This window comes from Notamacropus eugenii, chromosome 4 (genome assembly GCF_028372415.1).
Source record: "Notamacropus eugenii isolate mMacEug1 chromosome 4, mMacEug1.pri_v2, whole genome shotgun sequence".
Lineage (NCBI taxonomy): Eukaryota > Metazoa > Chordata > Mammalia > Diprotodontia > Macropodidae > Notamacropus > Notamacropus eugenii.
In genome coordinates, this window is record NC_092875.1 from 99,126,325 (window position 1) to 99,139,412 (window position 13,088).

Below are 13,088 nucleotides of genomic sequence, written 5' to 3' on the forward strand. Positions count from 1 at the left end.
TATAAATACTTTCCAAAGGTTATACTGGTCTCCTTGTTGTTTCTCAAACAAGACTCTCTATCTTCTGACTCCTGGCATTTTAACAAGCTACCTCCCATTCATGGAATACTCTCTTCATATCTGCTTCTTGCTTTCCCTGACTTCTCTGAAGACCCAGCTAAATCCCAGCTTCTGATCTAAGAACTCCAAAAGACTCATGATCAAAAATGCTGTCCACATCCAGAAAAAAGAACTATGGAGTCTGAATGCAGATGTAAATATTTTGTTTAATCTCTCTTTTTTTCTTTCTTCTTTTTTCTGCTTCTTTCTCATGTTTTCTCCCATTGGTTCTAATTCTTCTTTACATACTACATACTGTTCTGGGGTGACAGGGAAGGGAGAGATGGGGAGAAAATTTAGATCTAATAATCTTATGGAAGTGAATGTTGAAAACTAAAACTAAAAAAAAAAAAAAGAAAAAGAAAATAAAATTCCACCTTCTACAGGGAGCCTTTTCCAATCCCTTTTGATGCATTGCCACATAAAAAGCACTTACGAAATGGCTGCTGAATTAATTTCACATTAGATAGCCTCCATCTATCTCTGAGAGTTTTCTCTCTCTCCCCGTCTTAACCTGATGAATTTCTATTCATCTTTTTAAGCTCAACTCAAATGTACCTTCCTTCTCCATGAAGTCATCCCTAATCTCCCTGCTTAGTATTGCTTTTCTGCCATTGTACTTTGTCACCTCTCCGATTACTTATTTTATGTATTATGGTTATCTGTTAAGGTATGTAATTCTGCATATCTATGAGCTCTATGAAGGCAACAAAGGGTGCCTTATCTAAAGTTTGTCTCCACAGCCTCGCAAGAACAGCTGTCCATTGAATTAAATTATTTTAATCTCAATATTGCTGACAAACTAGGAGGACTACAATTTGCTCGGAGACTCTGGCTTCAGTGGATTCAGTGTTTTACTAGATGGGTTATAAAATGTTGTTCTTCTGACAATACTCTATGGCTACAGATCATGGAACATCCCAATCTTCCAAGAATCAAAATGACAGGTGATAGCCATAAATAGACTGCAGCATATTACCCAACATTATTTTTACCCAAGTAATGGCCTAAATGTACCATCTAGGAAATGTTTGCTCTGACAAGAAAGTAGGTCTCTCATGTAATGAGAGATAGGGAAAACAGATGGGTGGCTTTAGTGATATATCATCATCTACTAGTGAGTGCTAAAAAGTAGTGGAAAGCTTTGAACACATTAAGGAGACCCTCAATGGTATATTTATGGTTGAACATGGGCAAGAATTTAGAAAGTACGGATAGACTGTGATTTGTCCCAATAAAAGTAGCATCCTGATTGATGAGATCATTGATCAATTCAAGCCAGTGACAAACCAAAGGGGCAATGATTCACAAGTTAAAAATAAATCAGAGTTGCTCACTCTATTTGTAAGGGGAAGCTGGGGTTGGAATGAGAATTCCAAAATTAGAAGAGTTTGGTCAAGAACAAGTTATTTTTGTGTTTGTGTGAGTATATGTTTAGACATACATACATATTCATGTTCATATAGGTATGCAAGATGCACATGAGTTATCTATATAAATACACATTAGTATCTATATATACATATACATACATATGTATACATACAAACCCACATATGTACATATACACATGGGTTTCCAAAATGTTTTAGTTCAGTTTAAGTTTTATTAGGGTAAAGATTTTAATTTAATCATATATCTATATATACACTTTTAATTTAAGCATGTGTGTATGTACTTTGTTGATACTCCTAAAATATGATATTCTCTTTAGCCATGAATATTGTCTCTCTAAAATGGCATTTAGACTTCTAGACACCTATAAAATCCTCACAGAATGACAGTTAATATCTATTGATTTTTTTTTTAAGATACCAAAGAATTAAAGAATAGTAATAGTTTCTCTAGTCTCTGCAAGACAGGGAATTCAAATTTGTGTAACATTTATTGTGTGTGTGCGTGTATACATGTTGCCTCCCTTGTCTAGATTGTAAGCCCTTGGAGGGCAGAAACTGTTTTACTTTTGTCTTTGAATCCCCAGTACCTAGCATGGTGACTGCTTATGGTAGGTGTTTAATAAAGGCTTGTTCATAAATTGAACAATAATTCATCTATTAACATAATGGAATATAGTTGCAATGGAACAAAGAATGAACATGAATTCAGAAAAAAATGGAAATATTTTATGAATTGATGCAGAGAGAAGGAACTAGAATAGTAAAGTAATTACTATGATATAAATGAAAATAATGTTAAAAGATAGGTAACCTCTAACTGTAATGGTCAATGTCAATTCTGGAGAAAACATAATGAAACATATCTCTTTGTTTTAGGTGGAATGGCAGGGGGCTGTGTGTATTGAGCACTCCATACGTTATCAGATGTTATTGCTTTGTCTCTTGGTTTTATTTGACTATTTTTCTTTGTAACAGTGGAGAATTTATTTGAGAGAGTGTTAGAAAATGCCCTTGGTTTAAAAACAGACGACATGAATAAAACTTTCAGGGAAGTTAGTATACATATAAAACAAAAATTATTAACACAAAACCTGCACAGAGAACCAAAGCTAGCAGGATGGAGACTGATGGAGTTTCTAGCTTTGACCTTCTGAAATAACACTTTGTGACTAATGGCAAATCACTTTACTATTTTGGGGCCTCAGTTTCCTAAGTTGTAAGATGATGCTACAGATCCTTGCCCTGCTCTATCCTTTGTGGCAGCTAGGTGGTGCAGTGAATAGAGCACCAGTGCAGGAGTCAGGAGGACCTGAGTTCAAATGTCACCTCAGACACCTGACACTCACTAGCTGTGTGACCTTGGGCAAGTCCCAATTGCCTCATCCTGGGTCATCTCCAGTCATCCTGGTGAATATCTGGTCACTGGATTCAGATGGCTATGGAGGAGAAGTGAGGCTGGTGACCTGCCCAGCCCTCCCTCACTCAAAACAAAGTCAAGTGCAAGTCATGTCATTATTTCTCTGATGGCGTGGTCTTCTTCAGCAACAAAGGACAGACAAACCTTTGTTTGAAGATTAAATCAGATGTTAGGTATGGAAACATTTAGGGAACTACAAAGTGTTGTATCCATATAAAGAATAATGATTATCAAAATATTTTCTTGTATTAGACTCTGTTAAGCAGATCCACCACAGAAGAGTGCTTTATATGTTATTTAAACACAGCTTGGTTTGACATCATCATCATTTGTCCTTTCTCTTTGGCTGAAGTGATTCAAAGAACTTAACATTTTCACTTTTTTTTTCAGGTGATGACCCGAAAAGATCATGTCTGAAGTACAGGGAACGGTTGAGTTTTCTGTAGAGCTACACAAATTCCACAATGTGGATCTCTTCCAGCGAGGGTGAGTGTGTACATTTTATGTTTTATGTGATGTAAATGTTTTTGTGGCTATATGTATGCACATATGCAAATGGAAGAATGAACATGAAGGGATATCTATACTTGTGTGCCCCTCAGGAGCCAATAGGGGAGGAGGAAAGGAACAGAGAGGAAGTGGATAGAAAAAGAGCCCAAGGGAATATGGTAGGTTTAGTTGTAAGAGAAAAAATATCAGCCATTGTGTTTCTCTTGGCCAATGTCTTTGATGTTGGCTAGGTGACATGTCAGAATAATGCTGATGTGTGTTTTAGTTTTCTGTTAAGATGCCTTCTCATGACCTGGAAATGAAAGTTATATCAATAGTCATAGATTTAAAGATGGAAGATATTTCAGAGCTCACCTATTTCACCCATCATTGTTTTACAGATGAAAGAACTGAGACCCAGGGAAGTTAAATTACAGAGTGTAATAAATTGTTAGATGTACGATTTGAAACTAGATTCTCTGACATCAGAGCCACTGAATCATACTTTCCTCTCAAAGCTTCTCAAGTCTTCTCCTGGTAGCACCATAACACAGTGGATATAGCACTTCACATAGAGTCAAGAGACAAGTTCAAATCCCACATTGGACGTTTACTAACTGTATGATTCTTGGTTAATCACTTAATCATCTCTCAGGACCTTTGATTTTTTCAATCTGTAAAATGGAGATAATAATGCTTGCACTCGTTACTTAATAGTGTTATTGTGTGGCGAGTACTATGCAAACCTTAAAGTTGCTATCGAAATATGAGTTGTTGAGTCTGAGAAGACCGAAGTTAAAATGTTACCCCCCCATTGGCAGAGGTGATCATCTTAAAATGTAAAGACACGTTATTTTGGAGCATTACTGATGTGAAAATTTGTTTTACTGGATTATGCATTTTCAAGGTGAGGCTTTTCTTTTTCTATCATTCTGGATAAATTGTGAGGGCCAGTGGAGGAGAGATAGATTATACATCCATATAAAAATGCCTTTGTTCAAAAAGATAAGGCATCCTGATGACATAGTGGTGAAAAAGGAGGAGGAAGAAGGAAGAAGAGGGGAGAAGAAAGAAAAAATGAAGGAAAGGGAAGAAAGAATAAAAAAAATGAAGGGAAGAAGAGGAAAAGAAAAAGAAGTTGTTATTGTTGTTAATATTCTAGAAAATTCCAAGATCTAGTAAATTTTACTAGGCTGGAAAACAGAACATATAATTTCCTGTAAATGAATGCATGGCATTAGGCCATTGAGATTTTCACCCTGCATGGCAACTGAAGGATGCATATTTTTGGCACAACTACTCATGAAGACTTTTCAAACACGGAGGAGTTATCATCCTAACTGGTGGGTGAATTAACACATTAATGAAATCACAGATCCTTGAAGTTTCAAATAAACAAAGTCTTATGACACAGTTTGTTGGAATTGTTGATTCTATTAGAACAACTCAGATTCTAGATGACTTTTACAACAAAGCAGTTAGGTGAATATTGCCACAAATTATATCTTACTCTCAACCGCTAACAGGAGATTGGGACTAAAGATGCAAGTAGGTGAAGATACGGACATCTTCATTATGAAAAGGGCACTGGGCATGGACTCAGAACTCTTGAGTTCAAGTACCAACATGGGAGTTTACCTGCTAGTGACAATGCACAAGTCACTTAAACCTTGCTGAGTTTTCATTTCCTAATTTCTCATATGAAGATAATAATAACATGCCTGCATTACAGAGTGACTTTGAAGAATGTGCCTTGTAATATTTAAAACACTGTATAGTTCCATGCTGTGTTAGCCTGGTGACAGAATAACTAGACTTTCTTGGATTTGAATTTGAAGTTAGTTTTTGTTTTTTTGTATATAAATGGTAAGGTGAAAGTAAGCAACTGAGTAGATTTTCCTATCAGTGGCAGCTGCATTACAACTACCCCAATCCTTAGCTTCCTACACAGTGAGATGTGCTATGAATCCTGCTAATGAGATGTTCATTGTAGCAAGTAAAACATTAACCAACAGTAAAGTTGTGCACAGCCCTCCTGAGAGGAAAAATGTTTTTCTAACTCAGAGAAGGACAAGATGGAAAAATACTGGCAGAGCCCTTGTGATGTATTTCCTGGGAAAGTCTTATGCACAGTATTACATGGGGAAGCAAGAAATGATGGAAAAATGAAGATATGAAAGGTTGACATCTTTACTCAGTGATGAGGCTATTGAGTAGAGAGAATCAAATTCATAGGAATCAGAAAAACAGATAAGCAAAATTTTAAGCATTAATATGTAACTGTCATAGTCAGATAGAGTTAGCACATAATATCCCAACCTTTCTCTCTATGAATTTTTAGTTCCTTTTTTCTACAGCCCTGTAGGCTGATGTACAGCTGCCTGAATGGAAAAAAATATTCCTGGAAGCTTGATCAGGCATACGTGTGTGGTGTTGGGAGGCTAGTAGGGGGGTATCTATCACACCTTAATAATAGCTCACATTTACTTGGCATTTTATGATAAAAACAAATTACAAGAGAATATTACAAAATAAATAGCATAATAAAATATTTTCTTATTATATGGCTGGCATATTATTGTTACCATTTGACAGATAAAGAAACTAAGTCTCTAAAGATTAAATGACTTTCCCATGGGTCACCAAGCTAGTAATCATAATCTATGATTTAACTCACATCTTTCCACTGTAAGTCCAGTGTTTGTTCCACTCTCTCCTTAGCCTAAAAAGGTCTGAAGCCACCTATTTGAAGACCCATATTTCACTGTACATCAGGGTTGAGGTTCTAGAATACAGGATGAATTTCAAGAAGTGGGTTAAATTTTGGAGCTAGGGAATATCTCTTTGAATTCCCATATCAGCAGCTCGTTCAGATATCAATCAATAAGTCTTTACTGACGTTGGCCATGTGCCCGGAATCATGCTGCATACAGGGAGGAAGGGAAGGAGGATGTGGGGGAGTTGAGGAGAGGAATTCAGGAATAGTTAAAGGCATTGCCAGCCCTCAGGAATATGACAATGTCATGAGAAACTTAAAACCAATCATTTAATCCATAATCAAGTATTTATTAAACATCTGCTATAAGCCAGGCACTATTTTAGGTGCATGGGATAAAGAATTAAATGGTCTCTACTCACAATTGGCTTATTTTCTACCACATTAAACTATTAGAGAATAATTCAAATTACGATGTGTGACTTTGCCAAGTTGAGAAGCAGATAGCTAAAATGGTCAGACCTCAAAACCATGACATTTATAAATAATTTTAAGGAACTGGTGATGTTTATTTTGAAGAGTCAAAAAAATGAAATAGGAAATTATTGTTGTCTTGAAGTATCTGAAAGATTGCCGTGGGAAAGGGGAACTGTTTGTCTTAAAAAGTGTGGTACAAAGAGAAAAGAGAAGGTCCGCAATCAGACATTTAAAGTCCTTTGCAGGCCAGCTACAGCCTAACTTTCCAGGTTTTTTGTACATTGATCCTCTTCACACACTCTGTGCTCTGGTCAGTCTGGCTTCCCAAATTCAACACTACATCTCCTACTTCTCAGCTTTTGTACAGGCCCCTATCCCTAGAATACTTTCCTTTTCCCTCTCTGCTTAACTTCCTTCCAAGTTCAATCATGTACCACCTCTTGTGGGATGCCTTAATGACCTTCTTTTAAGTACTTGATCCCTTGCTTCAAGGAAGGATCTATAACTCATTGTATTCCCTAGAATTTGGGCTCCTTGAAAGCAGGTATTATTTCTCTTGTTTTGGGACAGTCAGTGCCTAAAATAGTACCTTGTACATTGTGGTTGATTAGCAAATGACTGATTAAATTGGCAGATTCTCATTGAACAAATGCAAGGCTGTTCTGCATGAATATACACAAATATTCTTGATGATTAAGCCTATCTGAAAAAGGAATGAGCTCTACCCTATGAGGCAGTGAGTTTCTGTCACTATGGGTTTTCAAGGAGAGTTTGGCTGATTATAAATCATAGAGGTTGTATGTAAAGCATCAGTCTCTTTGTGTATTCCAGTCCCAGGATTCTCTGATTTTATGAGTGAGGAAACATCACATTATCAGTCATTTCTATCTTAACGTGAGTTAATTCCTCAGATCTCAAATATCTACTACCTGAGATATTTGGATTGGGAGGACACCACATAAAATGAGAGAGATGATAATTCCACCACCACCAATCGAAATATTGGGGACTAGCAAATATAAACGTGAGAGACTCTTCCTTATTTGCAACATGTTCTCAGATAAGTAAATAAAAACTGTACAGAAATAGATAAAAGTAATTTTGTAGGAACATTGATGGCTGGGGAAATAAGAAAAATCATTTTGAAGGAGATAGTACTTAAATATGAAGGCAACCAGAAAGCAGAGGTAAGGAAGGATTTCAGGAATGGGAGAATAGTTTATTCAAAGGCATGCAGATGAGGCAACTATATGTTGATAAATGTTTAGGAACCTCTTGTGGCAGAGGGGGAGAGGACACTACATATTCAAGTTTCATTTGCATTATTAACTTTTTTTCCATCACTTTCTTAAGTCTAGACAAGCAACAGAACAATAAATTAATCCCTGATTTGTAGTGTTTGGCTATACTAATTAACAAGGTATAAATGCTCACAGTGAAAATTTAACAATTAATTCACCATCTTCAAGCTGCTTATAACCCAAAAGAAAAAACTCTACATACATATAACCTGTATATCAAACAGTAGGCAATCAACTTTGAATACATCATCGAGTATGTGTGGGGGAATATTTTGAATATCCTGCAAAGATTTCACTTTACATCTCTTCTCAGTACTTTATGCTCTGGCTAAATTGGCCTTTCTGTTCCTTCAAATCAGCCCTCCAGTGCATCTTCTTGTATTTATATAGGTTGTGTTACATACTTGGAAGCTTTCCCTTTTCCCTGCTATCTCTTATAATTTGAAAGGATTTAAGTGTCAACCAGAGGAGTTTGTATTTGTATATTAGAGTCATTGGGGAGCCAATGGTTCTTCATAAGTAGGAAAGTGATGTGATCAGACTTGTGCTTTAGGAAAATCAATTTGTCTAGCCTGTGAGTGGACAGTCCTTAAGGAGGGATTGATCATTGAAGTGTTAGGAGTTGATGGGATCAGCAAAAGTCAGTCAGTCAACAAGCATAAGTGTCTTATGTGCCAAATATTGTGCTGAGTGCTAGTAATACAAAGAAAAGGAGAGAGAGAATGTTTCCAATGAGCTCATAGTCTGTCTACATAGAAGATAATATGCAAAGAACTCTCCACAAATAAGTTATATTCAAGACAAATTGTAGGTAGTCTCAGACTGAAGTCAATATATTTAAGTTGGATAGGAAAGGTTTTCTTGTAGATGGGTAGGACTTTGGTTAGGACTTGAAGGAATACTGAAAATCTGTTGTTGTTTGTCCTTTCTTTTCTAAGAGACTATGACATCAAGAAGGTGATGTCATGACTTGCAAGTGAATTGAATTTAAGTGAGGGAGAGCTGTGCAGTCACCAACCTTACTTTCTCCTCCTGAGCCATCCGGAGGATGGGCCCAGTGGCGAGATATAGATCAGGATGACTGGAGATGGTCCTGGATACAGTGAGAAACATTGGCCTTTTAAAGCTAAGGTCTTTCCCAGGTCTCAGTGTGATTGAGGCAATGCCCATTCAGTGCTCAAAATTAGGTAAGAAGCGAGGCAAAGAATGGACTCTTTTACTTAAAAAAAAATGTCATTCTGGGAGGGGAGACCCTCAGAGTTTCTGTCCAAAACAAAAACAATTGCTATTTACATTCACTCTGGGCCCAAACAATGACCACTAAGTGGGGCTTGTTCTGGAATCTATTTTGACCAATCAATAAGGGCTAGAATGAGTTGGGTTTAAGGTGTTGTCCTTAAGAGAAATCTAGCCAGTAAACCCTAAGATATCTTGCCAGGTTTCAGTGATTAAAATTTACATTCCTTTGTGCAGAGCACTCACAGGTGAGGGTGTGATGCCCTATGTAGACAGAGAGAGGGGAAGGAGGGAAAAAGGAAAGGAAAGGAGAGAAGTTCCTTCAAGATGACTTTTCTTACTTCCCCAGGCATCAATGACCCTACAAAATTGCTTTTAATTTATTCCTTTATAGCTTTTATTTACTTATCTGTGAACATGCTGTAAAAAAAGTCACTACATAAGATAAGAGTCTTTCTCACTTTCGTATCTATGAGGGAGTTCCCTATTTTCAGACACATTCTATTTAAGGTGATGTAGAGCCCCTTTTTGCTTTGGTTACCAAGAGAAAACACTAACCATCAATTTATTAATAACTAGCCTAATTAATAAATTGATAATTAATTACCCAGATACTCTTATCTCTCTGGGATTTTATTCATCACTGAAACCAATGTTACTGTACTAGTGTACATGAAAGGAGAGTAAGATGTAAGAAGGCTAGGAAGATAAGAAGTGGTTAGTTTATAAAAAGTGTTAAAATTCAAACAGATGAAATTGAAGAAAGAAGAGAAGAAAGTCTAGAATAAATCTTTGAAGGATGATCATACTTAGTGCTTAGAGAAAAATAACTCAAGAGGATATAAATAAATAAATAAACTAAGATGGATAGGAGGACTATGATGTTATTAAACCTGTGCATGGAGTAAGTGGTTGAAAATGAATAAAGATTTTTACACCAAATCTTGTAGCATTGTAAAGATTCCTGTAGTTAGTAATAATAATATCACTACCTCCTCTTCACGTGTTGTGCTGCAGGGAGGAGGAAAGAGAAGTTTCTTTAGAGAAGTCAGAATGAGAAAGACTCTAAATCACAGGATTAGGTCTTTGGAGGACGCACAAAGATTCCCTGGCCATGAAGAGAGACCAAGGAAGTTAGAACAAATGCATCTGGTTGGCAACCAGTTAATAATTGATTAAGAAAGATTTATACTAAAGAGAGAGGGGAAGGGGGAGAATCTCCAGATAGAGTGGTTATACCAGAAACTACAGAGGAAATGCATAACTTGGAAAAAGGAATGATGGTAGAGGTGCTCAGTCATTTATGGGAATAATTTAACTGGTAAAATGAGCGGAGAAATTGCTCATGGGCTCGTGTGTACATTTACGCATGTAGAATAAGTCATATGCAAAGCGAGCAAAAAATGACAATTCATGGGTCATATTCCTCACAGTTATCACTGAAACTTGGCAGAATGGAACCTATGACTCAAGTGCAAGGGCATGATTTATTTGAAGAGGAATAAATTAAGTAGAAAGGGAGGTAGAGTAGCTTTGTACTCAAGATTAAGTATCTGTGTTGAAATTCATTAAGTGAGGGTAAGAACTTTTAAACTGAAGAAAAGGAGTTTATAAATAGAGGTGGTATGGTTTTAGAGTATACTGTGGGCCACCAGATCAGCTGCAGGAACTGACTGATAACTTCTAAAAAGAAAGACAGAAGAATTGCTACACACACAAGAAAAGGTTGTAGCTGTTTTGGGAGAACCCAACAACCTGGATATCTGCCTATCTGTCAAAGGTTCTCTCTGCCTCTAGCAGAGCAGCTAAAGTATTCTTAATTGCTTTACCTATAATTGCTTATAAATCAGAGGATGTGTCCTGGGAAACTAAGGTATTGGAGTTGATTCTCTCCAATAGGTATAGAAAGATAGACTTAAGTAGAAATGGTTCCTTTAACAACTTTTTATTATATATTGTTGAGTTGAATATATAGGAAATTTGTTGAGGAAGTGACAACTTTATAGATTTTATATTTCTGATTTAATATGATAATTTTATGGTTTATATTAATTTAATATTCCAATTTTGTATTCTTGATAGACATTCTTACAAAGAAAAGTGGTAACTAAGATCTAGGGATAGTAGGGCACATTCCTTAGAGTTTAAAAGATAGAAGCTTCGAATAATTTAGAACAAGGACAGATAAGATGCTGCGGTCTGCTCTCTAATGGGGAATTACATTCAAGAGAGGTGAGAAATTTCTAAAAATGAAATTTACCTGATTCAGTCACAATTGGTTCTGATAAGAAAGAATAAGGAAGGTTTTCTAAAGTAGAAGTGGAAAGGGGCAAATGTGAACTTAATGCTTAAGCAAGGAACCCACCAGTCCCTTCAGCTTTATAAGTACTAGTATGAGAGACTGAAGTTAAGGGTAAGATGATTTTTTTAAAAAATGGAACAGCCTCTAGAAGGTTAACACTTTTGCTACTAAGCAACACTCATTGGCCCTATCTTGTCCCTATCCTGAGGATGTCCCCCATGTCACATAACTCTCTCTCTCTCTCTCTCTCTCTCTCTCTCTCTCTCTCTCTCTCTCTCTCTCTCTCTCTCTCTCTCTCTCTCTCTCTCTCTCTCTCGTTGTCCCTATCAAGACTTTATTCAGAGAAAATCTCAAAAATAATTTAAATGTAGCTTATGTCAAGCTCTTCATAGATATTGTTTGAAAGGTTTCCAAGTCCAATAAAAAGTCTTAATGCCAAAAAAAAAAAAATGCACATAAAGAAATTCAGGGGAGAATTTATTCTGACCCACATAATATTCAGGAAACATATAAATGACTCATAATAACCTATAAAATAATAATAATTCATCTCCCTTTTTGTTAAGTCCCATTTCCCCCCAGAGTCCTCAAGATTCATAGCGCCAACTCATGGTTTGGAATCCCTTCAGAAAGGAAATGAATTTAGAGTTGCTGCTGGGGTAAGCTACTGACATTCTAATGTATTTCTCTTTTCCTCTAAGGGCCCAAGTAGGTGTGTAGCCTGAAATAAAGAGTAAATGTATTGTTAAAACTTCCATTTTATAGTTGAAGAAACTATGCCTCAGTAAGGTTAAATAAAGGTGTAGATTCTCCTCAAAAAAGACAATGCGTTTAATGCTAACAACTCACATTTATGTAACGCTTTTAATGTTTTCAAAGCACTTTTCATACATTCTCTCACTTGAGACTATTAGAGCAACAAACCTCCTTCCCAGCAGATCTGCACTGGATAGATCATTGTACCATAGACATTATTTCCTACACAAATGTATTAGGGCTCTGAATCAAGCCCTGTCTCCTCCCCCCAAACAAAAAAAAAAAAACAGAAACACCCAAGCTTTTATTCCTTAGCAGTATTTGGCACTTGGGAAGTACTTAGTGACTCTTTAATGACTGATATAGCATGCATTTTTAAAAATTGATAATCATGAGTCTCCTGTGGGGTTGAAAGGACCAGGTTTGTAATGTTTATTATTCTTGTTTTATAGAAGGGGGAAGTGAAATCATAGGAGGTAGTATACTATTATTTCTAGAAAGAACACTAACCTTCCTTGCAATCCGAAGACTGGCATTGGAGGCCAGGCTTTGCCATTAGATATGTCATCTGGAAAATCAGATTGTATTTTATATCATGGTTATTTATGCAAAAGTGTCATCACCCACCTACCCCTCCCCAAAAGACTGTAAGCTCCTTAAGGGCAGCTGCTATCTTGCTACTAGACTGTATTCTTTTGTGTCGTATCCAATCTACTAAAATAGAAGCATGTTGAGGGTAAGGTCCATGTCTTACTCATCATTGCATAATGGAATCAAAGAATATCAGAAACACTTTCATTCTCTCTCTTTCCATACACACACACACGTATACATATGTGTATACACATATGTGTGTACATATTTGTGTGTACGGAGAGAGACAGAGGTGAATTCAAAT

At 36.5% G+C, this 13,088-nt stretch overlaps 1 protein-coding gene across 2 annotated transcripts in view; it reads left to right on the top strand.

Annotated features, from left to right (window-relative positions):
• The window catches only part of FAM135B (family with sequence similarity 135 member B), a 441,077-nt gene that overhangs the window by 111,855 nt on the left and 316,134 nt on the right, over window positions 1-13,088 (top strand). For both annotated transcript variants that reach the window (XM_072602991.1, XM_072602990.1), the window contains exon 2: window positions 3,304-3,399. In XM_072602991.1, coding sequence (XP_072459092.1) covers window positions 3,323-3,399 — 77 coding nt within the window. In that variant the 5' untranslated portion in view covers window positions 3,304-3,322. The remainder of the gene's footprint in view (window positions 1-3,303; window positions 3,400-13,088) is intronic.